General features: G+C 42.0%; 1 protein-coding gene across 3 annotated transcripts in view; it reads left to right on the top strand.

The window, feature by feature from the left end:
- PKHD1 (PKHD1 ciliary IPT domain containing fibrocystin/polyductin) overlaps positions 1–24,207 on the top strand; it is a 233,383-nt gene that overhangs the window by 191,973 nt on the left and 17,203 nt on the right. For 2 of the 3 annotated variants that reach the window (XM_085057091.1, XM_085057090.1), the window contains exon 61: positions 15,233–16,232. In XM_085057091.1, coding sequence (XP_084913217.1) covers positions 15,233–16,232 — 1,000 coding nt within the window. Of the gene's footprint in view, positions 1–12,972; positions 13,045–15,232; positions 16,233–24,207 lie in introns of those variants that run through there. The other variant, XM_085057092.1, reaches the window with a different exon arrangement.

Raw genomic sequence — 24,207 nt, 5'->3', positions numbered from 1 at the left:
GGCTTGAACTATATGAAGAATCTGATTACTGAACTGGACTGTAGCTGTCAGGTCCTTGGAAATCCTTTTTTCAGCAGTGGAGAAGGTGAATTGCCATGCTGGAGTTGGAGGCTGGACCTGGTGTAGGTCCCTGTAGGGCTCAGCTCCTGAAAGGCAAATCTCCCTTTCTCTTCCTGTTCTCTTTCTTCCTTCCTCTAAGCCATCTGAGGTGGATCTCCCTGACAGCTTTTTGGAGCATAGCAAAGGGGAGTCCTATCTGCACAGACCCTTAGCCATAGCACTACCCAGTCTCACTCCAGACCAGCAGTCAGTTTGCACAGATCCTCAGGATGATCCCTAAACTGTCATGGAAGCACTATTTCGGTGAAACTCGGGGTATTGATCTCCCCTGATCATCCCCTTTGCTCCCAGGATGGCTGGTAGTGCCTGGAGGTGAGATGTGGATGTGGTGCCTCCGAGATGTCGCGTGGGCTTTGATGGCACAGGTCTGATCAACGTCCACATGTCCCTCGGATGCCTGCTGGATGCTCGTGCAAAGGTCAGGCATCTTTAGTGCTCTCCCAGAAGGTTTTTAATGGAGTGAGCTGCTAGCTTTTATCCTTCCTCATAATTTCATGAGGCAGAATCCCCCCTCCCCCAGGCAAGCAGCCAGCCTGCCACGAGCTATTCCCTTTAAAATTATGATGAAGCTTGAAATAAAACACAGCCACGGACTGAACCCACTAACCCTCAGTCCAAAGGTATTAAGGCTGCTGGTTGATAGAGACAATATCTAGTTCTTGGAAATGTTTTGCTTCCAGCACCCTGGATGATTAGGAAGAGAGGACTCGGCGGAAAAGATAATGATTCTGTATTTGCTGTGGAAATGACAAGTGCAATTAGAATTGCCAACTGAGTTGTGATCAAAATTCTGATTAATTACTTACTGCTATTTCACAGAGAAGAAATTAGTGCGTATCTAATTGGCGTTACTGAAATGTATTCTGTGCCTTGCTTGCATAAATTAAATGTAAAGAACAAATCTTCTGCATGCCTATGAGAGGGAGAGAAAGAGATGGAGCAAAAGTGAGTGTGTGATAGTGGGCAAGATCCCCAGGTGATGCAAATCAGGACTGCTCTGGTGAAATCCCTGGATGGTGAGGCTCAGACCCAGGACGCTAAAAGAGGTACTTTGATTTGGGTGTTTACTGGGGGTCTGTGCTGTATGAAAAGAAGAGGTCAGGCTGGAGGATCAGCAGCCTTTCTTCCAGTCTTATCAAATCTCACTCTATCAAAACCAGTCACAGCAGTATGAAATCCTATTTTCAGCTTGTGATACCATGGCACCAACCCCCACCATACCATCAGAGACTTGCTATCGTATGATTTTTGTTTGCTTATTTATTTCAATTTCAGCTCTGCACATGCTCCAGGGAGATATACAATAATGGCAATTACACATTGTACGAAGCATATCAATAATTTTAGTATGAAAGAGAAGGAAAAGGCAGAGATTCGAGTGCTTTAATCGGCAGGACCACATTATGTCAATGAAGCAGGGACACGGAGGACTGATTAGATAAATTCTCCCTTGCAGTTCCAGCACCAGGCACTGAAGTGCCCACCATGTTCTGAAAATTAAATGCATGCATTAAAAATGTATCTGCATTTATTTTCCCTCTGGTGTCTTTTTTCAGTTTTTCTAACAAACAGAATCTTATGGAAAAGAAAAGAAACATCCCTAGATGGGAGATTTGGCAGTGCATTTGCTAGTTTTTTCTGTGAGGAAGTCAGCTTGGTACCATGGTGGAGAGGGTTGTCAGTGTCAGTGGGGATGAGATGAGCTGCCTCCTCCTCCCTGCTCCCCCTCAATTACCTTTTATTCTTCAAGCTGAAATGGGAGAAAGGTTGCAGAAGTGGGAAAGCAAAGAGATCCTCTGGTTTTGCTAATCTGTGGAAATGTTACCTTGAAAGACGTTGTTTTCCTAAGCAGGGGTTTAACTCCTTGCACACTGAAGGTGTGGCTGCACTGAATTTAAAGGGTTATTCCGATATCCCCCAAAACTGTGATGAAATCTATTAATTACCTTGCAGCATCTTGCCATTACTCTTGTCTTCCCTTGCCTTTGGCCTATCCTCATTACAGTGGCATGGAAATATATGTTCAAACCATAATATATGCTTTCTTTTCTTTTCTATTCTTTCCATAATGAACTAGTGCCCTGCCTCTTAAACAAATATTTCACTTCCGCCTACTTGAGTCTGAAAGAACACAACCATCACCAGCCAGCTGTAATGTCCTTTCTATTCCTCTCTTCCTTTCTCTGCCTCTCTTATCTCCATGATCTTCTCTCCACTGTCTCCCTCCCCCCAGACAGCTTTATTAAATTCAGACCTCTATTTCTGAGGCCTCTCTGTCTGAGCTCCTGCTCCACATGAGACACAGAGAGCAAAAGGAAAAAGAGAAGTCAAGATTCCCTTATATGTCCTTGGCAGCACAGGGATGCTTTCCACAGCACATCCTGCTGGTTGGGCATTCAGGTTCTTGACTGTAGTGTTTCCAGTATTATCAACCATTTTGGGACCTCTGGGAAACATAATGCACAAGAAAATGTGAATCCATTTTTGACAACAGACAACGCGTGCTTGGCGTAAAACACCACCCTTTTGGGCAGGATTTGGGTTGGAAAGGGACATCTCTGATGAAAGCTCTTTCCCAGGGGAATTGTACATAAGCAGAATTTCTGTGGCTTTCATGGAGAGTGGTTGTAGCCCAGATTGTATAGATAAGGCCATACAGGTTTGGAAATGGCTTGCACCAGTTTTCTACCTGCTGGATTAGCCTTGGTGTTTAGCACTGAGTACTTAATGTACTCTGACTCTGGAATGAGCCTTTCCATCCTAGTGGGATAAAAACATGTTCTACAACTCTTCAGCCTGCTTGTCCCCTGTGAGTGCCACATGAGATTTGTGAAAACTAAACAAACCCTGCCTGATGGGCTCTTTGAAGGCTCTCCAAAACATCTTGGCTCTTCAGGGCACTGAAAGATGCTCCCTGATGGCCCAAGCCAGCAGAAAGGCCTGTGGAAGTTCCTTTTAAGCTGAGCTTTTCAACTGATGTGTCCAGAAAATTAAATATATTCTGATATTTTTGATGCCATGGAACAAACAAGTAAAAATCATGCTTGTGCTTGTCTTATCCATGTGTCTGGCAATGCAGGTGTTATACAAAAAAAAGCCAGGCCAAAACTGTCCATGCTGACAATTTTCTTCATAAAAGTCAGTTAATGTACACTATTATATATGAGTGGGATCCTTTAAATTCCAGCATCCTTTAAATGCCTGAGCTAAGAAGCTTTGGAGAATCCTGAATTATTCTGCCTATCCTAACACAGTATCAGAGCTCTTTTTTTTTTTTTTCCTGCTGCTAAAGTACTAAAAACTATCAAAGAAGCAAATCTGCCTGATGCACCTCTCTGATTTCCTCTGCACAGATAATATTTTCTCCCCTGACAGCTTTGATGAGGTTTTGTAGAAATTGAACATTTTTATGCTTAGCCCCATAATTAGGGCAATGATAAATAAACACATAGTGCCCCAACATCAAGAGTCTCAAAAATGTTATTGACTGTCATGTTTTGGGGCTTGAGCATAAGGGAAGTGCCCTCAATAGCATTTATTTTCTGTTTTTCACAATGATCTGGAGGATTGCCCCATGCAGGAATGCAGCTTTATAATTTTATTGTCAGCTGGGGTCAAAACATCAGCTGTTTTACATTGGTCTCATGCTGTCATCAACTAGACCACCTGAGGAAGTGGCCTGCTGGGAATGCATTTTAACCATCCAAACAGAGACATCCCAACCTCTGCAAGCTCAACCACCAGAAATTACAGGGAAAAACAGAGAACAAATGGGCTTCGGTTTTACTTCCAGCACTGTACAAGAGGCTGTTACTTCTCTTTTCTGCTTCCCATTGCAGCCTGGGATGTTTTCAGACTAAACAAGTCCCTGAAACCTGAAACTTGGCCATCACTTATGGAAGTACCCTGTGCAGCATGGTTAATAAATAACAAGTTAAGAAAAATATAAAGACAACCTTTCCACTATTAACAAAAGACTCTTCAAAGCTACTCTTTTGCTCTGGGCTTTTACAATAATAAGCTGAAAAAATACATTAGAGAGCAGACTCTTTTCTAGCCACTTCATATTTCATTTTGCCTCTCACTTGTCTATTTATTTTCACGTCTTTCCTGATTACTTCTCAATTGTAGAAAGACAACATTAGGCACAATGAGTTTTAAATATACTCTCTGGCCAAAATAACTCCAAGGGCTGTCTGAAATTTCAAACAGCTTGCTAGTAAGTCTGGAATAAAATACAAAGGAAGTGATCCTTACTAGGTAGAGCAGGACAATCAGGACTGGTGGGTGATTTCACAGCTCCACCAAAACACTTAATATTTTTCTCCATGGTCGTCACACCACACACCCAGGATCAGTGTGACTCTGTCCATTCACTTTTATATGAACAAGAAGAACACTGATAAAGTACAAAAGATGTTCCACCTCCAAACCTACTCTTTTCCTGTTGGAGCTGTCCAGAAAGTTTGGAATGGGACAAGGAACAAGACCTGGGACTACCTAAAATAACCACACATGAGTATAACAACTATTTGCAAAATCAATCCTCAAAGCTTCTTCAAACAGTCTTGTAAGCATGTGATGTTATGGATGAAAGTGTCATTGGGGTCACAGATCTTCTCCAAGTAACTTTCAACCCTGGCAGCTCCCCTGGACATACTCTAACCTGGAAGTTTTGTCTTAGGAAACATATAAAATCCTAAAATATAGATACACTATGATTTGTGATAAAGCCCTCAGAAGCCTGATGTAACTCTATAGTTAGTCTTGCTCTGAGCAGAAATGTGAAATATATGACATCTGAAAATCTCTTCTGGCCTATTTTTTCCTGAGATTCAATGCAAGCATGGCATTTTAGGACTATGCCTGCAGACATATTTGATTTTTTGGAAGTGGTGTTTGAAACCAGTCTGCTTCCATTCCTGCATCCGTGTTGGTTCCAGAGGTTAGAAATAATTTTTTAGGCTTGGTCTGTTTGTTCAACTCTTTTTGGGTAAATTCTCTAGTTTTGTGCTTTCCAAGGTATTTTGCTCAGGGCCCCCTCTGTGTCCTGTGTGAGCTGCACTGTTCTGGAGCAGACAGAGCCTTGGTATGCAGGATGACTGCACCAGGCACACCTGGAAATACCTGAATCCCATGGCTTTGCCATCAAAACTACAAAATGCAGAGTCTGGTCTTTTTCAGGGTCTTTCTCAAAAATTTGTTTGTAGCTTGTTTATACCTCTGTCAGGGATAAGGGGGCTTTCTTATTTTTCAGACCAATGGTAGTGGCTTCACCTCCCTCCTTTCTCTCATTCCCCTTGTTCAAAAGTGGAGAAAATGGTTACTTCAGGGGTGTGTCCAGAGATGTCATTTCCCACTTATTTCAGAACATGAGCACCAACTGCTCTGGCTGTTCCACAAACCTCATTAACATCATTACTTCTTGGACACTAATTTGGCTCATTTTACCCAATGGCAATGGCACTTAGTGCTGTGGCTTAATGGCAAGGTGGTGATTGGTCAAAGGTTGGACTTGATGGTCTTGGAGATCTTTTCCAAACTTAATGATTCTGTGATTCTCTGATTCTAAAGACAGGCCTTCAGTCCAAAATATCTGTCCAGGTTCCTGTCATAGCCAGCAGAGACAGGACCCTCCAGAAGTGATACAATCCATCCAAAGAAAAGCAGGATTGAATGATCCTCTAAAAGTCTCTTCTCTCCCCCTCTCTAATGATTATTGTCTAGATGAACAGCTTAGACCAGACAATTAGCTTAGACTAGATGCTTAACATTTAGGCAGCTAGAATTAATGTGATGAATCCCATTCTGTGTGCCTGGATAATGACTGTAGCCTTTGTGTCTCAAATTTTAGCTCTTCAATATGTTTTCATAGGTGTTCAGATTCTGCACTGTGCTCTCAGATTAATTTCGACTTCCAAGGCTTAAAATACTCGCCTCCCATTACTGTTCATTGTCATAAATATGTCATGGCATAATATAGCTGTCTGTACCCATAATGAAATCCTTCTGCTTTAAGATTCAGGTCCACAGCCCATACAGGACTAATATTGCTGAAGATCACCCTAATAATGTCACAGGGACTCTTGTGCTTGTGAACCTTTCTTTCATGAGCACAGGCTGTAGGACTGCACCTTCAGCCATGGCAGGTGAAAGTAAAATTTTAACTTTATTTTTATAATTTACTTGGGGAAAGAGAGAAAGAGAGAAAGAGAGAAAGAGAGAAAGAGAGAAAGAGAGAAAGAGAGAAAGAAAGAAAGAAAGAAAGAAAGAAAGAAAGAAAGAAAGAAAGAAAGAAAGAAAGAGAGAAAGAGAGAAAGAAAGAAAGAAAGAAAGAAAGAAAGAAAGAGAGAAAGAGAGAAAGAGAGAAAGAGAGAAAGAGAGAAAGAAAGAGAGAGAGAAAGAAAGAGAGAGAGAAAGAGAGAAAGAGAGAAAGAGAGAAAGAAAGAGAGAAAGAGAGAAAGAAAGAAAGAAAGAAAGAGAAAGAAAGAGAGAGAGAGAGAAAGAAAGAAGCTCCAAAGTGATATCTGTAATTACAATATTCCCAAAAGAAATTAATATAATCTGCTAAAAAAATCCCTCACTTTTGTTAGTTCCAGCAAGTTACTAATCAGTTGGTTTCAAGCTGTTGAAAATTATATTTTTTTTTACTAGAAAGATGGTCTAATTTTCAACCTCAGCTCCCCCCCTGCCTTTTAAAATATTAATACTTTTATTTTTTTCTCTCTGCATTGGACATGGGAAACCAACCCTCCTTCCTTACAATTTTTATAAAACTTCTATAAAAAAATTGTGCCCTTTACAATGCTAGCAGAAGAGTCTGTGATCTTTGTGGGCTGAACTTATTACATATGAAACATGTTTCTGTAAAATGGTGTTGCTGGGGGAAAGAAAAGGGGTTTTGATAACGCAGTTTTACAGAACAAATTTACACAGATCAAAAATATTATAATTTCTCAGGGAAACTTGAAAACTTAGTAAAAGTTTGCTATTTGGTCAAAATGTGTGATTTGTTAATGAATAAAAAAGGGAAAAATAAGACAAGTTATAGGTTCTGTTCTGCCCTCTCCTTCACCTATTTCTTATAAATATGATTGTCATTTTAAAGCTTAATTCTAACCCAAATATTTCTAGAATCTGCAGATATTTGGCATTTTCCTTCTAGTCTGTTTCTAATGGAAAATCATTCAGTCTATTTGTAAGCCAGTTCCCAGGACCAAAGAACTGCTCTCATTGGGAAGAAATGATAATAATAATAGCAGTAAAGTGGAGTTCCCTGAAAATTTTATTTTGAGGCAGTTCATTTTATGCCCTAACTTTATTTTTGCAGAAGAAAATGATGATTTGTCTTTGCAGTGACTGCAGGCCAAGGAGGGAAAGCGAAGCAGAGAACCTCCCCATCCATAAGAGTGATGGTCTGAAAAGGGTTCAAGTTTATTTGACTAATTCTTTCACCACTTGTCAGAGACCATACTTTTGTTTGTGGTAACAAAACAAGCTCTTTCCTCCCCTGTTTCTCCAGCGAGTAGCACAAGCACTTGTGTGGAGCACAAATTACCGTAACCATTATGATGTTTGCTGTCAAACTCATTTATTTATGCAACTGCTGTGGAAAGGCCTGAGGCCCAAAAGCAACCCTGAAAGATTTCAGAGCCCTGGTGTGGGGTCATGAAAGGGAAAGTGAGGGGGAGGGCGAAGCCTCCACTGGTTATGAGAAAGGAACTGACACAGGAAATGGTCACATATGGCACAGATTTATTGTGTCCGGGACTTCCCATTCAAAACTCATTATATCCACAGCTCAGAGCAGTGCATGGCACGGCCACATTCATTTTTAGGTCTGGCATCTGACAAAATTGCTGTTCTGCTTTCAGGTGGTGGTGGTGGTGGTAAGTTTATCATTCCTAGACCAGAGAGATGGTGACTGGAATTGTGTTGACAAAAAGCTCTGCCCCTCACCTTTATGGTGAGCCGCAGATATCAGTTTGACTAAAGCTTCAGTCAATGAGGTTGCTGGTCAGGAGGAGAGAAAAATCCTTTTAAGTTCACCTAAAGGAATGAAGGATTATCTTCAAGGGAAAGAAAATGGGAAAAGCCTTGCTAAATACACAAGAAAAATCCTGATACTTGCAGAACACCGTGTTTTTCTAAGGTGAAATAATTTGGACGAAAAGACGTTTCTCTTTTCATTTTTCTCTTTTAATTGTCTTTGCTGGGAGACAGGATCCATCTTACACCCAGCTATTGTCTCTTTGGATGATGGTTAATGGCTTCAAGATGTTTGTGGGAATAGTTTGTCTTACCTGTTTCATGAGACCATCTAAAAGCTCCAGGTAGAGCTGTCCAACCATTTTTGTCTCCATACACAATAAAATATCAGGCAACACTTTTATCACTCCATTGGATTTATTCCTGAAATTAGCATTATGGGGACCTTTGTGTTGTCAGGATGGCTAAAATGACTAAAGTTCCCTTGTCATTAACAACAGTGCAGACAAAAAGCCTTCCTAATTGTGTCTTTCTGATTAAGTTTAGTGAAATTATGGACAAGCTGCTCTGGGCCAGTGCTGACAGCAGCAGGAACAGATCTCTACCCAGTCAAGCAGCACTGGGATACGAACACTGGAGATTCCTGTTGCATCAAGAGCACAGCTCCAAGCCCAGTTTGGTCCCAGATGACCCAGCAGTGTCCAAAAAACTCCTGGGCACTTCCCAAAAGTGAGCACAAGTCAGAAGCCAGTTCAAAAGGTCATTTTTGAGGTGGCCACTGCTTTTTGGAGGGTCAGTGACTTTAATACTATGGGACTGCCATGTCAGCTGGCCTCAGGCAGCAGGACCTGGACTTGGCACAAAAGCTTTGATGAATAAAATGCTCTACCAGCTCAGTTCCAGCTGAGTCTTCCAGGCACAGGTATTTCCAGGTGTGGCACCTTGGAATTCAGATTTGTGGCACTATATGGATCATCCCTCAATCCAGTCTGGTCTGGGGAACCTCACTAAAGAGCACTTCCAGATTTACCTACCCATCTCCTTTGGGTGGGCTCTCAAGATATTTTCTCCTGGCTACATTATTCTCCTCCCCAGCTTTTTGAGGTTTTGTGAGACTGGTTTGGTATTTTCTCTCAGATAGAAAGACCAACAATGATCTCTCTGACTTGAGAGGTTCCTGACCTGTAAATCCCTAAAAGCTTGAGGAGCATTTTTGGTGAACATAGCTATATGCCTGCTTTGTTCCCATACTCTTTTTGATCCCTGTTGGAGAGCATCCTGACCTCAGAGAACTGCTGGTGTCTCTTCTTAAGACTTGTGCACTGATCCTTTAAGGTCAAGAATGAGTTATTAATATAGTCTCTGGGAACTGGAAAACTGTAATTTTTTTGTTTAGGCCTTGTAGAGATATTTTGTCATCTGTAACATATGTGCCTTACCTCTCATGCCTGGGGAGCTCTGAAGGGTTGATGCTAACATAAAAATGTATAACTGAATGAAAGAGGTAAATAAGACTTGATTTTACAGAGGATGAATAGTTGCAATGTGTGTGGTCATATCAAAGCATGCACACAATGAATGCAAGAGCAAATATTTCATGTGCTACACCTGTTTTTCTTTGGGTTTGTATGTGAAAGGGAAGGGTGAATGCAGATCTTGGGATGTGTAAGAAGACAGAGTTTTACTACAGACCTTCCTTCAAAGGAAGCACTAATAACTGTCTTTTCTCTGCTTGGACACCTAATTTTACAAACCTTGTGGGAACATAGTATCTTTGAGTCCACAAATGTGGCTAAAATTGGCTAGGGGGGTTCAAAGTTTTTTATAGAAGAACGATAAACAGGAGAGCATAAACCCCCCACACAGGGTGATGTTATGAGACTCATTTCCTCCCAAAATAATTTTCTTTAAAAGAAAGGCTTAACAGCCTAAAGCAGTCACTCTATTTTTATTTACATGGTCCCTGCTATGAGTACATATTTATGTGTGTCTGTGTTCTCATGGTTTAACCCCAGCTGGCAACTCAACCCACACAGCTCCTCAGTCACTCTGCCCTGGTGGGATAGGGGAGAGAACTGGAAGGGTAAAAGGGAGAAAACTTTTGGGTTGGGATGAAAGCCTTTAAACAGGGAAAATAAAAGTTGTGTAAGCAAGCAAAGTGAAACAAAACATTCATTCACCACTTCCCATGAGCAGGTGGGTGTTCAGCCATCCTGGCAGGGCTTCATCACATGGAACAGTGACTTGGGAAGACTTCAAATGTCCTCACCTTCCTTCTTCTTGCCCCAGCTTTATCTGCTGAGCATGAACCCATATGGTCTGGGATATCCCTTGGGTCACTTGGGGTCAGCTCTCCTGGCTGTGTCTCCTCCCAACTCCTAGTGCATCCCCAGCTGATTCACTGGTGGGATGAGGAGCAGGAAAGGCATCGACTCTGTGCAAGCCCTGGTCAACAATGATGAAAACATCTCTGTGTTATTAACACCATTTTCAGCACAAATCTAAAACACAGCCCTAAACAGCTACTGTGAAGAAAATTAACTCTGCCTGAGCCAAAACCAGCGCATTTGTACACAAACACGTGGGAAGCATTTGTGCCACTGTGCCTTCCTGTGTGACTGAATTCAGAATAATTTACCTTTTCTAAATTTCTAAGGTGCTATTCCTGGGCCTTTCCCCCCCCTGCTTTATTTCCCATTTGAATGTCAGCAGGTCAAAAGGAACAGTTAATGCTGATGAATATTTCCCCCTCAGCAAAGATATGTGCTGGCCAGCCCAAGGCCAATGAATTGCAATTTCTAAACAGTGTCCCATTTATCTCTCCCCTCCCCCTTCCTCCCCTCCTTGCTTTTATATTTTTGTAGCTATAATTGTACTTAAATTACAAATAACTGACGGGCAAATCCAGTCGGATGGAAAGAAAATTGTGGGAGATTTATTTTATTTTGATAAAAAACTGACATTGCCTTTTGTTTTTGTCAAAAAAAGACTATTTTTCCTTGTACCATGAATTGTGAAATCTATCACGAAATGGGTAAAAATTATTGAAGCAAATGGTGGTGTTAACCTGAAGGGGAAAATCATTAATGTTGATGTATTTCATTCAATTTTAAATGTAGAATTTATTTTATTTTATATATTTGGCATTGGGGAACAAGGGAAAAGGCAGGAGACTTGTAAAGGACTCTATGTGCCTTTAAGTCAAAACATCTATTTTAAAAAATGCTCTTCCCTTCTTCCACCTCTCTTCATTTTTCTAAATAAAGGATATGAGGTGGTGGTGGTGGTGGTGGGTTTTTTTTCCTAAGCAAAGAGGGCCCCCTCGGCACATTTTTCTTTTCAAATGTGAAATGAGGTGGAAAATCCTCATTTCACGACAGGAAGGACAAATATTGACACAAAGTTAATATTTGTCAGGAGCCCTAGAAGCAACCTGAGTGCTAAAATCTCATCTAGATGTATGTGCTGGAGTGTTTATGTATATAAATTAATAATAAATTTGCCTTGATGATGGGGGGAGCCTGCAGAAAGCAAAGCCTGCTCGCTGAGGTGGAGGAATTATCTTCAGAGGGTGAACACACACATTCCACATATCATTTCTCTTTCCCTCTTGTGTGGAGCAGGGCAAACAGGTGAATTCATGAGCCCAAAGCACACGTGTCCTCTTCCTCTGCCTGGGTGCACAAGATCAACAATATGTGAATATCTTCTCCACCTTTCCCACATATTTCTAAGGACTGTGGTTGACTCTCTTCTTTCCCCATTTTGTTCTCCCTCTCACACACATGTGTGTGTGTGTGCAAACACATACAAATAGAACCTGTGTAATCTAATTTCACCCATTGCAGGGGGATGCTTCTGGAATTTATCACTGTTATTGTTCATCACCAATGTAAATAGCACATGTCAGCTCAATATTCAGTGGTCACTCAGTATTTATTAAGTCCTGTCCACTCTGGCCTTTTTTAGAGGAAAGCCCTGGGGCGGATTAGCTGCTGGCCGTGACACGCCGCGTCACTTATCTGTTCTCATTGATTATCAGAGTCAGCTGTGGCCAGGACTCACTTTTTTCTTCTCCTCTCAGACCCCTCTTACAAGCACCCCTGCTTGGATTTTCATGAGGAAATAATCAGATTAGGGCTTCAGTGGCGAGTTCATATGGAGTTCTCTTTCTCCAATGTGCTACTAACTGAATAAACGTGTTTTGTGGTAAATTGTAAATGACATTATGATTACTAAGGCCAGCATGGGTTTCATTTAAAAGTGATCGAAATTGCAGGCTGCAGAAATTGTGACTGGCAGATAAGGCCATTTGGAAGGAGACAAGCAATGATGCATGTGTGTGCATGAGTGTGTGTGTGTGAGAGTGTGTGCAGGAAACCAAGCCAGCCAGATTAGCAAGGCAGGCAGGGCAAAGGAAAGTCCTGGGAAATCACAAAATATCATCAAATCCCATTTGTAGACATGAGAAATGTCACCAGGGGGAGATGGGGTGTTTCCGGGAGAGCAGAGGATGAGATGTGTCAGCTTTTGTGGGCTGAGTGCCTGGGGCAGAGCACATCCTCCCAGTGCTCCAGGACAATTCCGATGTCTCTGAGCACAACGTTTCCATTCTGTTCTGAACAGAGCTGTTCCTCACTCTCTTTTTGCCTCCAGCACACACTCACAGCAAAATACTACAGCAAAATACTTACACTGATAAAGCAAAAGAAAAACAGGGACAGGCAAGAAAAGGGAAGCAAATTTGTAAGCTGGTGTCTAAAAATAGGGGGGTTTTTACAGATCTCATCTCACTTGGACATCCTCCCTGAGCAGAGCTTGATACTTATGTAATTCCATTTCTTCCCTCGGTGATGTGCAGAGGGAGAGCTCATCCTGGGGAATGCCAACAGACCACAATGTGCATATGAGGATTCCCCTGGAAATGCATAATAGGTACCCACAGAATCCAGACGTTGAGATGTAACCAAAGGCAGAGCCCAGAATCATTTAATAGAATCATTTAATAGAATGGCTTCTGTTAGAAGTGACCTTAAAAATCATCCAGTTCTCAAACTCCTCCCATGGGCAGGGACACCTTTCACTGACCACACCCCTCAGAGCTCCATCCAACATTTCTCATAGTTCATTTCTTCTGTAGGAGTCTGCCACTTTCATCTAGCAGAAATTTTCACTTAATATGTCCTTGATAAGGGATGTCCTTTTGTCCTAATGTCCTTCTATTCATCCAGAAGTTTGTGACTCTCAGGGACGTTGCTGTCCCTTACTTGTTATGTGAACGGAATACATGTCCCCAAGAGCTGAATGAGGAGCACAAAGTTCATTTGGACAGTGGCCATGCTTTGCCCAACACATCTTTGTGCACAACTGACTAAGGAAGGAGCAGGCTGGGTGAGGGAAGGAGGATTCTAGCTGGCTACAGCAGCAAATTCCTCCTTTGATTTTATTTTGAGGAGAGGAAGGAAAAACAGAAACACACATCTTTTCCTAAGATGCTCCAGGCAGAAATGTTTATGTTTTTGGTGCCCATATCTAAACTCATTTACTTTTATTCTCTCTTTAAAATCAGTGGTGATCTCATCGTTACAGCCTGAGGCACAATTTCTCTCATCTTAAAGCAGAGAGCTGTATTTGGTCAGATGGAGCACACTATAAACTTATAGCACCTTTCAGGACTTTTGACAAAGGTATGGAGCGGCAGCACAAGGGGGAATGGCATCAAACTAACAAGGGTAGGGTTAAATTTAATATTGGGAAGACATTCTTTACTGTGAGAATGTTGAAGCACTGGTTGCACAGAGAAGCTATGGATTCCCCATCCCTGGAATTGTTCAAGGACAGGTAGAAAGGGCTCTGAGCAATATGGTCTAGTGGAAGGTGGTCCTTTGCAGGAGAGTTGGGACTGGATGATATTTAAAGTACAGCCTTCCAATCCAAACTGTTCTGTGATTCTAACTCAGAAGATTGTGTGGATTACATCTCTTCTCTACCTTCCATGAAAGGATCCTCTTGACGTGTCTCCAGAGACACTTGGGAGGGGATTTTGTGGCAAAATCTGAGATGTGTGTAAGGATCTTCACCCCTGTTACATTCAGTGAAAGAACAAAGTTATGTTAAGTGGCTTTTGCACTCCCATCAATTGTGTGTTACGTCCACAGATGTTGCAGCTACCAAAAGAAGTCCAGGTGGCACTCTGCACTTGTGTGACAGGATCCCACCTCTGGTCAATATAGTTGTAGGATAGTAAAATGTAATCCAGATGACTAAACAGAATTATTTTAGGGTGAACTTCATTGGTTTTAAACTACTTTGTACTGATGACTGAGGGATTGGGTGTGTTTCAGTTACCACAAATGTGTGCTTAGTGGAATTTCTGGTGCTGTGGGGTGTTCTTGCTGGGCAAAAGTCTTCTGTAGACCCTGTGTCACACATCTCAGGGCATCCCAAATCTAGCCATCTGCCTGTGAGCAAATGGTTAAAATGCCAGATCTCCACTGACCGCTGTTGGAGCTTGAACATGTGGAACACATGGGAGATTGTCCTCTCTTTGTAGGTATATGAATCTGGTGGTTCCTTCCAGCTCTAAAACTTGATGAGGTGGTTAATCACTGGAGTAGATTAATGATGTTCTGGTCCTTTCTAGTGTTTTCTGTGTGATGTGCAGTCTCTGTGAATGAGATGAGACAGTTTTTGTAGAGTTTAATTAAATTCCCAAAGAACTGCAGTCATATCCTGATTTGTCACCCTACTACAGGCTTGGTGCCAGGAAAATGTAGAAGACACAAGGACATAGGGACATAGAGCTGGGTCTGTCTAGCATGTCTGTCTTTCAATATTGGCCATGGTTTGATATCTTGAAAGGACCAGATAAGTGTATGTGATGCTTCTCTGTAATTTGTTTTCAGTGTCCAACCATTTTCAACTACAGGATATCTAGAGGTAGGTGTGGTTTCTACCTTTTTAATATTCCTCAGTGTCCAGGCTTCTCTTAAAACTACAAGCAGTTTTAGTACTGACAAAGTGACTTAAGCTTGGAATGGGAAAAGAAGGAGCTATTAAAAAATGCTGAGATGATGTCTGAAACAATTAACTTTTTTTCCCCATCTCTGTTTATCTCTTCCAGGAATTTACAGAGATGACAGTAAGTGCCTCTTCAAGCCCTCAGTACAAGGCTACTTCTGCAAACAGACAGATCATGCACTTGTCATCTTAGAAAACTTGGACTCCAGTGTGGACAGCCAGAGACTGTTCCCAGTGGTTACAATGACTGGCAGCTTTATGGATACCTTCAGTGATAAGACCTCACAGTCCTCGTGTTACCCTGCAGAGCATCATTCTACTTTCTTCTCTGTTCTGCCATCTGCCAAACTCACCACAGTTTGCTTCCCAGACCTGGCACCTCTGGCTTTCAGACTCTACCTCCTCAGTGGCCAAAACACCACCAGGCTGCCCCTGGCCATATTCTACACTGAACCACTCAGCCTTCGTGTTTTCATCCAAGGGAACTATGTCTCTCCAAGTCCATCTTCTTTTCCACTAAACGAAGAGGCAGGAGCCAATTACTTCAGCTTTGAGGACAACCTTCTCTATGTTCTCCTCCATGAGAGGGAACCTGTGGAAATAGTTGCTGGTCTTTCCATTCTCGTGGCTTTCACTGTAACTGTTGGGGAGGGGGATGAGGCAACCATAATACACCAACTGGCTGATTTCTTGAAGGTTGGTCATGACCAAGTCCGAGTTGTCCAAAATGTGCTGGGAGGGGAAAGCATGTTGCAGGTAATCTCAGCCAACGCCAGCAAAAAGAGATATCACTGCCCCAACATGGCATTTTGCACAGCTTTTCAAAGCAGATGTGGACCACAGGAAGAGGGGACACAAGCAAGGAGCACCCGGGCTCTGCATCCATCTGATGGGGCTGGTCCATCAAGAGTGCTGATCATTGAGCTTGGTGATCTGCCAGGTCATCTGAGAAATGAGCTGACAAGTGACAGATTAAAGAGTTTGGCCAGAACAATTATCAACACTCATCAGACTGGAGACCTTCAGAGGGCCCTTGGCTTGCCAGTTGACACCTTGATGGTGACTCAGTCTGCCTTGCTGTCCCCAGCAGAAGGTAACAGTGGGTAAGTAGCAGATGTATCACCAGATACTGATTGAAGTGTAGCGAGGCAATTTATCCGCTTTATCAGCAACTGACCTGCATCTCATTTTGACAGAACAACACAGGACACTCCTTTGCTTTACAATAATTTCCCACTGGAGCTCCCTTTTGACTTCTGTCAGTTACAGAATTCTTGGTCAGTTTTGCACATACTAAATTTTATTGATATTCAGTAGCAAGACTCACTTTTTGAAGGTCAGTTTTTTCCCTTTCCTCCACAGCAACAAACAGCCCTTTCTCTCCCTCCTTCCTCTGTCCCTGTCTTGCTCTTTCCAGCCTCCTAAAGTCACTGTTTGCACAGCCAGATGTCAGCCCTTATCTGCAGAGTAGGCTGTGAGGAGCAGGGCTGGGATGGGAGCAGACAGCAGTGTATTTCAGCCTCTGATCCTGAAACTGCATTAAAAGCATATGGGTAATATGCAAAAGGTAATATCCCATCTGTTTTCAATAGGGGACATGGGATTTGATGTTTGGCAACCTTATTGTGCTCTCTTGATATTGCATAATTTTTTTTTTGATGTTGTGCACTACTGAGCCTGTACCCAACTATAAGTATATTCCATATATTCCATCTATGCAAGAAATAAATTGGATTTGTCTAAGACTTACCCTCTGTAATTAATACCACATCCTCTCCCATTTTCTGCTGACCCCTGGACCATCCTGATGTCTGCCAGTGTTACAAACTACTTTTCTAGTAGACACTGCGTGGTTTGTGGTGGAGAAGCAGCCACAGGGAGGACACTGGTCTGTGACTGTAGGAATCCTCGTTTTGTTTTGTTGTTTTGTTTTTGGTTTGTTGGTTTCAGCTGTAGGTAGAGTTTTTTGTTTTTTTTTTTAAATTTAATTTTTGTTTTGTTTTGTTTCGTTTGGTTTTGGGGTTTTTTTGGTTTGTTTTGTTTTGCTTTTTGGTTTTTTTTTAATTTAATTTTTGTTTGGTTTTGTTTCGTTTGGTTTTGGGGTTTTTTTGGTTTGTTTTGTTTCGGTTTTGTCCTTTTGGTTTTGGGTTTTTGGTTTAGTTTTTTTCTCATGTTGCATTAAGCCCTGTGAGACAGTATTATTTGCAAGATCAAATCTTAAATCAGGGCCAAATTCTGAAGACATACTGTATTTTTCTTCAGCAGAACCAACATCGCTGTTGCGAGTGGGGCTGTTTGTATTACACTGCAGGACACTGCAAAATGGGGTGGCAGAAAAATGACATGGGAAATTTTACAGAGGGTGGTGAGGCCCTGTCCCAGAGAAGCTGTGGCTGCCCCTGGATCCCTGGAAGTGTCCAAGGCCAGGCTGGACAGGGCTTGGAGCAACCTGGGATAGCAGAAGTTGTCCCTGCCCATGGGTGAAACTAAGGGGTCTTTAAGGTCCCTTCCAACCTAAAGCACTCTGTGATTTACATCATCCCAAGACATGATCCCAAGAGATCCCTAAAAGGAGGGAAGCACCTCCTTCTGCCAGCACAGAAACCTCGAGTCTGCCTTTTTTTTCAGCCAGAAATGACATCTCCACACTGGGACTGCTCTCCCAGCTGTGCTTTCTCTTCCTATCCGTGCACACTCTGTGAAAACATTCCAAGCAGCAATGATGGGGAGAGTTGCCTAGGAAGAAGGTTGTTTTTCACTTCAGACACAAGAGTAGTGCCAGCTTAAAGCCATACATTCACTGTCCCAGTCATGGGAAGACCTGGGATCTTTGTTGAAGAGAACACTCACATCACATCACCAGATCACAGGACAGGCTCAGAACTCATCCACCCTCAGCTGCTTGGGCTCTTCTGCACTGTTATTTATTGCTCCCCATCAGTCATAGCTTTTCTGGAATTACTCACAGCTGACATTTCTGATGCAATAAAGCCACAGATAACCTGTGAAATAAAATCAGGGTTTTCCTGTTGGGACATGTACTGTCCCCACTGTCTATCTGTCTCCATTTAAGCAGCACATGCTGGCACAGACATGGATAATGGGGCTGGGATTACAAACCAGACTAGATATTCCAGTGTGTTTTTCTGTGGAAGGAAAAGAGGAATATTTTCACACCTGAGTCATGCAAAATCCAACTGGTCCATTAGCTATACACAGAACCTGCACTCCTGCCAGGCCCATCTGCCTGGGTTTTCAGAGCAGTGAATTGTCTTGCATCACTATCACTCTCAACAGCTCTGAAAGGAGGTTGGAGCCAGGGGAGGGTTGGTCTCTTCTTCCAGGTAACAAGCAACAGGATAAGAGAAAACAGCCTCAAGTTACACCCGGGGAGGTTTATGTTGGATATTAGGAAAAAATCCTTTACTGAAAGAGTGGTCAGGCATTGGGAAAGGCTGCTCAGGGCAGTATGGAGTCACCATCCCTGGAAGTGCTCAAAAGGCATGAATGGGACATTTGGGGACATGGTTTAGAGGTGAGCGCAGTGGTGCCAGGTTTATGGCTGGGCTCAGTAATCTTAGAGGTATTTTCCAACCTTAAGGATTTTATGGTTCTGTAACACAACGACACCAAAAAGATCTTTAATCAGCACAGAGTGGATGTTTATTTGTAGCCCAGGAAAGTGAGGCTGAAGGGGAGCCTTGGAAACCCTGCTGTGGTCAGGATTTAGTCAGTAAATCTGTGTATCACTCTGCCAAGCCTTAAAAAAAATTACTTGTCTGTAATGATTTGAAATGCTTTTATACATGATTTTAATTTAACTCCTTTGTTAGGGTCACTTCAAGCACGGCTCATTAATTTGTCAAGAGAAGACAGAGGTGATTGCTGTGACTGCTATAGTCTTGCACAGCTGGAGAGTCAGGGATGTCTATCACGTAGTTTATCTTCCTGTGAATGTCTGTCTACAATATATACTGTGGTGTATTTACAGATAGAAATCCCTGTTTTGCAAAGTTTTCCTAATATCAGTATAAATATGAAAGTGAAAGAACAAGAGAGCACAATGGTGAATGTATTGTGTGTGTTTGTGCAGGTGCCTTCATACAAAATTAGGAATATAATTCTGGACAGTGATCCAAAAACCATTTAGTCCCTATCCTCACACTACAGTGGGGTGCTTTGCCTCTTCTTGATGGAGCTTTAACCTGCTGCAAACTGAAATATATTTTTCTTAAGAATTGTGTTTGAGATAGAATGTGAAAAATGGTGCTTGTGCAGGAAATTTGAGGCTCACAGCAAGGAATAAAAGGGAAGCAAATTATCAAAGAATGGCTCATTCCAGCAGCAATTCCCATGCAGAGCACTAAATGAGATATTACTACTAATTCTCTGTGTCACGTGGCCCACGCACAGGCAGGCAGGGCTGGAGTTCAAACTGGGTGAATTCTGACACCTTCTAACCCCAAAGTGCTTGGATTTGGTAACCTTTGTGCAGGTTTCAGGCAGGCTGTTGCATGGAATTGCACAGGGTTTTATGAAAGGGACATGACAATTTTTTTCCTGCATAAGGATCCAAGATTTTCCTCCAGTGAGGGTGCAAAGGCAGGATGTTAAAAATCTCAATGTGAGGAGTTGAACATATTGCTGCATTTGAGGTTCTATGAAGTTTTTATCACGCTACATCCCTCAAGTGAAGGTGTGGAATGGATGGTACTCAGGAGCTTAAACTAAGCTTAAAATCTCCTTTAAATTTAATTTAATTAATTTTAGGTTAGATATTCATGGGGAGAGTGTAGAGGGCATATTCTGATGTAAAACATGCCACTCACAGCTGATGTACAAAAAGGACAAATTCAGTTCAAGTCAGTAAAAGGAAGGACATTTAAGATGATCACAGAAATTGAGTTTATTTTAAGCAAGGAATAAAATAAGAAAACTGTTTGGTAAAGAGTTTTTTAACTTGGCAAAGCAAATCTGGGAAGATATAATTCTATCTGTGAAAATATGTTGCAGGACTAAATACCAGTGAGGAATCTCTAGACACTAATGGACAATGACAGTACAGGAATAAAAGAGTATAAGGCATCAAGAGGCAAATTTGCATTTAAAAATAGATGTAGTTTTCTCCTCAGATAATAAACTGGAAGAGCTTTGCAATAGAACTGGAAAGAGTTCAATCTTATCTTCATGATTCTTTTCCCCACATGGCAAAATCTATATTCTGAATTTTATTTTTTGATTTATTAATAGTTTGGGGATAGTTAAGATGGCCAGCATCTCATTTAGCAATCTAGTAAAATGGTGGGAAAGTCCACATGAATAACTTAGAGTGTTTTCATTCAGAGGAGTGGGGTTCTGTAATGGTTTCTTTATGTGAGTGAATGGATTAGAAATGTCATGAGAATGAACTGGGGGTTAACACCTATATAAAAATTGTTATGTCATATAAAACTGCCGGATCAAATTGTACTTTGGGAATTAGGATTAAATTTCTATTATCTATTCATAATTCTTTTCCTATTGGGAAACTAAGTAGTTGCGAGATGAACCAGAAGAGGTGGATGGTCATCAGGAACTCAGAGACTCAGACACATCTTCCCACAGCAAAGATGGTGACAAGGGATGTAAAAAGAGTTTATGTCAAATGATTCTGTATCAATAGAATGTTGATCTGTTTGATCAATAGAATTTTGATCTGTTTGATCAACAGTGAAGTTTTAGCCCCAAATTTTTTGCTTCTGCTAGAACTGAAACTGGTTGTCAAAGCTGAGCTGTCAGTGTCAGGAAGTTCCAGTCATACCAGGGATGATGATGCTACACAAGGTCTTTAATTATGTAGATATTAGGCCCCAGATCTACTATTTTAGCGTTTTTTTCTTCAAATGTAATGGAGGGAGGGAAAACTAGGGAGTCATCTTTTGACTTGAGTCCGTGGTAGGTAGAAGAATTGAATTGCAGCTCAAGCAGAAATATTTTTTCATTCAGGGCCTGCTCCAAACAAGCACAAAATATTATTTCAGTCCTTAAGATTGTCTGGTTTCAAAGGGGAAAATAACAAAAGCAGCCCTTTGTACCTTGTATGAAGCCCTGTGTGAAGCCAGCACTTCCCTTGCAAGTTTCCAAAAAAATCTCCAAATTACTTTTCATGGATCTTCACATTGCCTCTGCAATATTAATATATATAGATAGATAATAATAGTTTTTCACCACTGCTATCCTGGGCAGGAACACTTCTGACAGTGTAGGGGTTAAAGTGTCTATCACCAAGATACATTTCACGTCTAAGCCTTAATTTTAAACTAAATTTCTGTTAGTATATAGTGTAGGTGGTAAACATATCTAGAGAATTTTTCTATTCCACTCAAAGGTGACAGCTGTGAATTACAAGATTCAGGCAATTAGGAGTCCTACCTGCCACGTAACTCTGGTAGAAACCACAGCTTGCTTTTCCAGTGGTCTTTGAAAACTCAACTGGCTCCTCTGCAGGAAAGGGGAAGGAGGTAGGAAAGGGGAAAGGAGAAAGCAGAGGAAGAGGAAGGTGGAGAGGGTAAGAGAGACTCAGGAAAAGGAGCACAGGACTTTGCATAACTCTGTGGGAGGAAGGAGGGATATATTACCATATATCCCCTGCACTAGTCTTGGTCTTTGAAAAGGAAGGGTTTGTGTTATTACATCTCAGTTAAAAATTAAAAGGATCAGCTCAAGACGAGCTATTCTCTATTCCAGTGCTCCCCCAGAGTTAATGTTCAGACATGTGCAAGAGAGCCAGGAGTGTCTCTGTCATGCTTCTCAAGCACTGTAAAGAGATCTGATCCCAGCACTGATACCCCAGTGCTGTCAAACAGAACCTGCCTCTCTCATGTCTTGTATGGATCCATTTTCCCCCCTAACAACCAACGGGACCTGCAACAGAAGTGATGATTTACATGACACAGGCTCCAGCAGAGAGGAGCTGCCAGCCATGTCTCCAAGGGACCAATCCTGTCCCCACTCCGCCTTATTTAACATGTGAGTGGTGTCACCTCTATCAGCAGAGCTTGTCTGCTGTGACATTCGAGTGAGTGATGGCCATGTTAGCTCCCAGGCCAGCCTGCTCTGCTGTCATCGAGCTCTTGGCTGCCACTGCACATCCGATGGGAAAGGGGGAAAAATTCTTCCACATGCTTTGTTAGCAGGAACCTGGTGAGCAAAGGGTTAAATGGCTTGGGGTGCTGGGTGTTTGTGGGGAAGTGTGCATGTGTATATATGTATACAAGTGTATGTATATATAGATATAAAATATATATATAAATATATATATAAAAATATATATATACACAGGCACCTTGGTTTGGCTGCAGGACCTCATGCCCGCAGGCCACAGTCACATTATCATCTGGAAATTGGATAACGACAGCACAATGACAAATCCAGGTTGCCTGCAATAAGGTGCTAATCCCTTTGCTTTAATATCGGAGCAGCGTGTAATGATGTTTGGACATCACTCCAGTTTACTGACGACCCCACTGGGGCCAGCAATAGAAGCGTACAACTGTCTAACAAGCCATCAGGTGACCGCCGTCGTCAAAGCAACGGGGGATGCAATCTAATCTTCCCTCCATCCCTTCCAGCTCCCAATAAGGACCAGATTATAGAAGTGGCCCATCAATGCTTGGTAACTCGAATCAATTAACGTTAATTCGCACAATGCTATGATGTATTGTGATCACTTTCATTTCGGAGAAGGGGGAAGAAATTGCTATAATTCACCTAAAATGAGGTTGTCTATGGTGCTGAGGTATTAATTGGGTGTCCATATTAAATGGAAAAGGAGCACGGTAGTGAAGGAAAAGTGGATGAGTGACTCTCTTGGCTGCTATTGACCTATCAGAAGAAGACAGTGCCCTTTTCCTTTGCTTTTATCTATTACAGTTTTCCCTATTGCGTGTCAAGTTGATGTATTATAAAAAATTCATTTGGTGACCTTCCACCCCCCTAGCAGATTAAACAATTTCACTGGGATGGCATCATTAACAGGGCCTTGCATTTAATGATGATTTCTCTAAAAGGCCACGGAGATTCGATTTTAAGCTAACAGATTTATTGCACTATTATAACATATCGTAAAAAACTGTACCACCTACGGTCTGGTTTTAGGATAGAAACTGTTTAAGAGTTTATGTGGAGCTTAAAGTGGTATTACCTTGGGATACGCAGCACGGCAAAGCTCTGACCTCCGGCGGGATGCTGTTTACATTTAATAAAAGACATTTCTCTGACAGTAAACTTGGGGAGTGTGTTATGGAGAAGGCCTGGCTTAGCTCCTTGCCACTGGCTTTGTAAATAGAGGCTTTTCCACTCATCTGCAGTGATTAATGGAAGTCACTAATGAATCTGGGGAATGTTTCTCTCCTATCTGATGCATCTGCTCTGTCTCTCTCCTTCTAAAGGCTTCTGGTGATCCCACATCTAGAACCTCCATCAGCTTCATTGTCCTAATGTTAGAAGGGCCTAGAGGGGAAGTTGTAGGAGGAGAGGCTGAAGTCACTTGGTTTGCTCAGTCTGGAGAAGAGGAGACTGAGGGGAGACTCATTGCAGTTACAACTTCCTCATGATGGGAAGAACAAGGCACTGATCTCTGCTCTCTGGTGACCAGTGACAGGACCTGAGAGAATGGCATGAAAATGTGTCATGGGGTGTTTAGGCTGGATATGAGGCAAAGTTCTTCACCCAGAGGGTGGTCAGGCACTGGAGCAGGCTCTCCAGGGAAGTGGTCACAGCACAAAGCCTGGCAGAGTTCAAGAAGAGCTTGGACAATGCTCTCAGGCACATGGTGTGACTCTTGGGTCTGTTGTGTGCAGGGCCAGGAGTTGAACTCGATTCTCTTTGATTTCTTTCTATAATATGGCAAAATATGGGAATTGATGGAAATAAAAGTCATTTTTCAAATATATTTTCTTGCTTAAAATAGGAATGACCTCAGACTATTCATTGCCTTCCGGATGCTCATGTGTCTTCCGGATGCTCATGTGTCTCTTCCCTTTCTGTATTAATTAGTGACAAAATCTGCTGGGGGAGACAAAGCTCCAATGGTGCATC

This window comes from Lichenostomus cassidix, chromosome 3 (genome assembly GCF_008360975.1).
Source record: "Lichenostomus cassidix isolate B80296 chromosome 3, HeHo_3.0, whole genome shotgun sequence".
Lineage (NCBI taxonomy): Eukaryota > Metazoa > Chordata > Aves > Passeriformes > Meliphagidae > Lichenostomus > Lichenostomus cassidix.
Note: the sequence above shows the minus strand (reverse complement) of the source record. Positions and strands in the feature narration are given on the sequence as shown.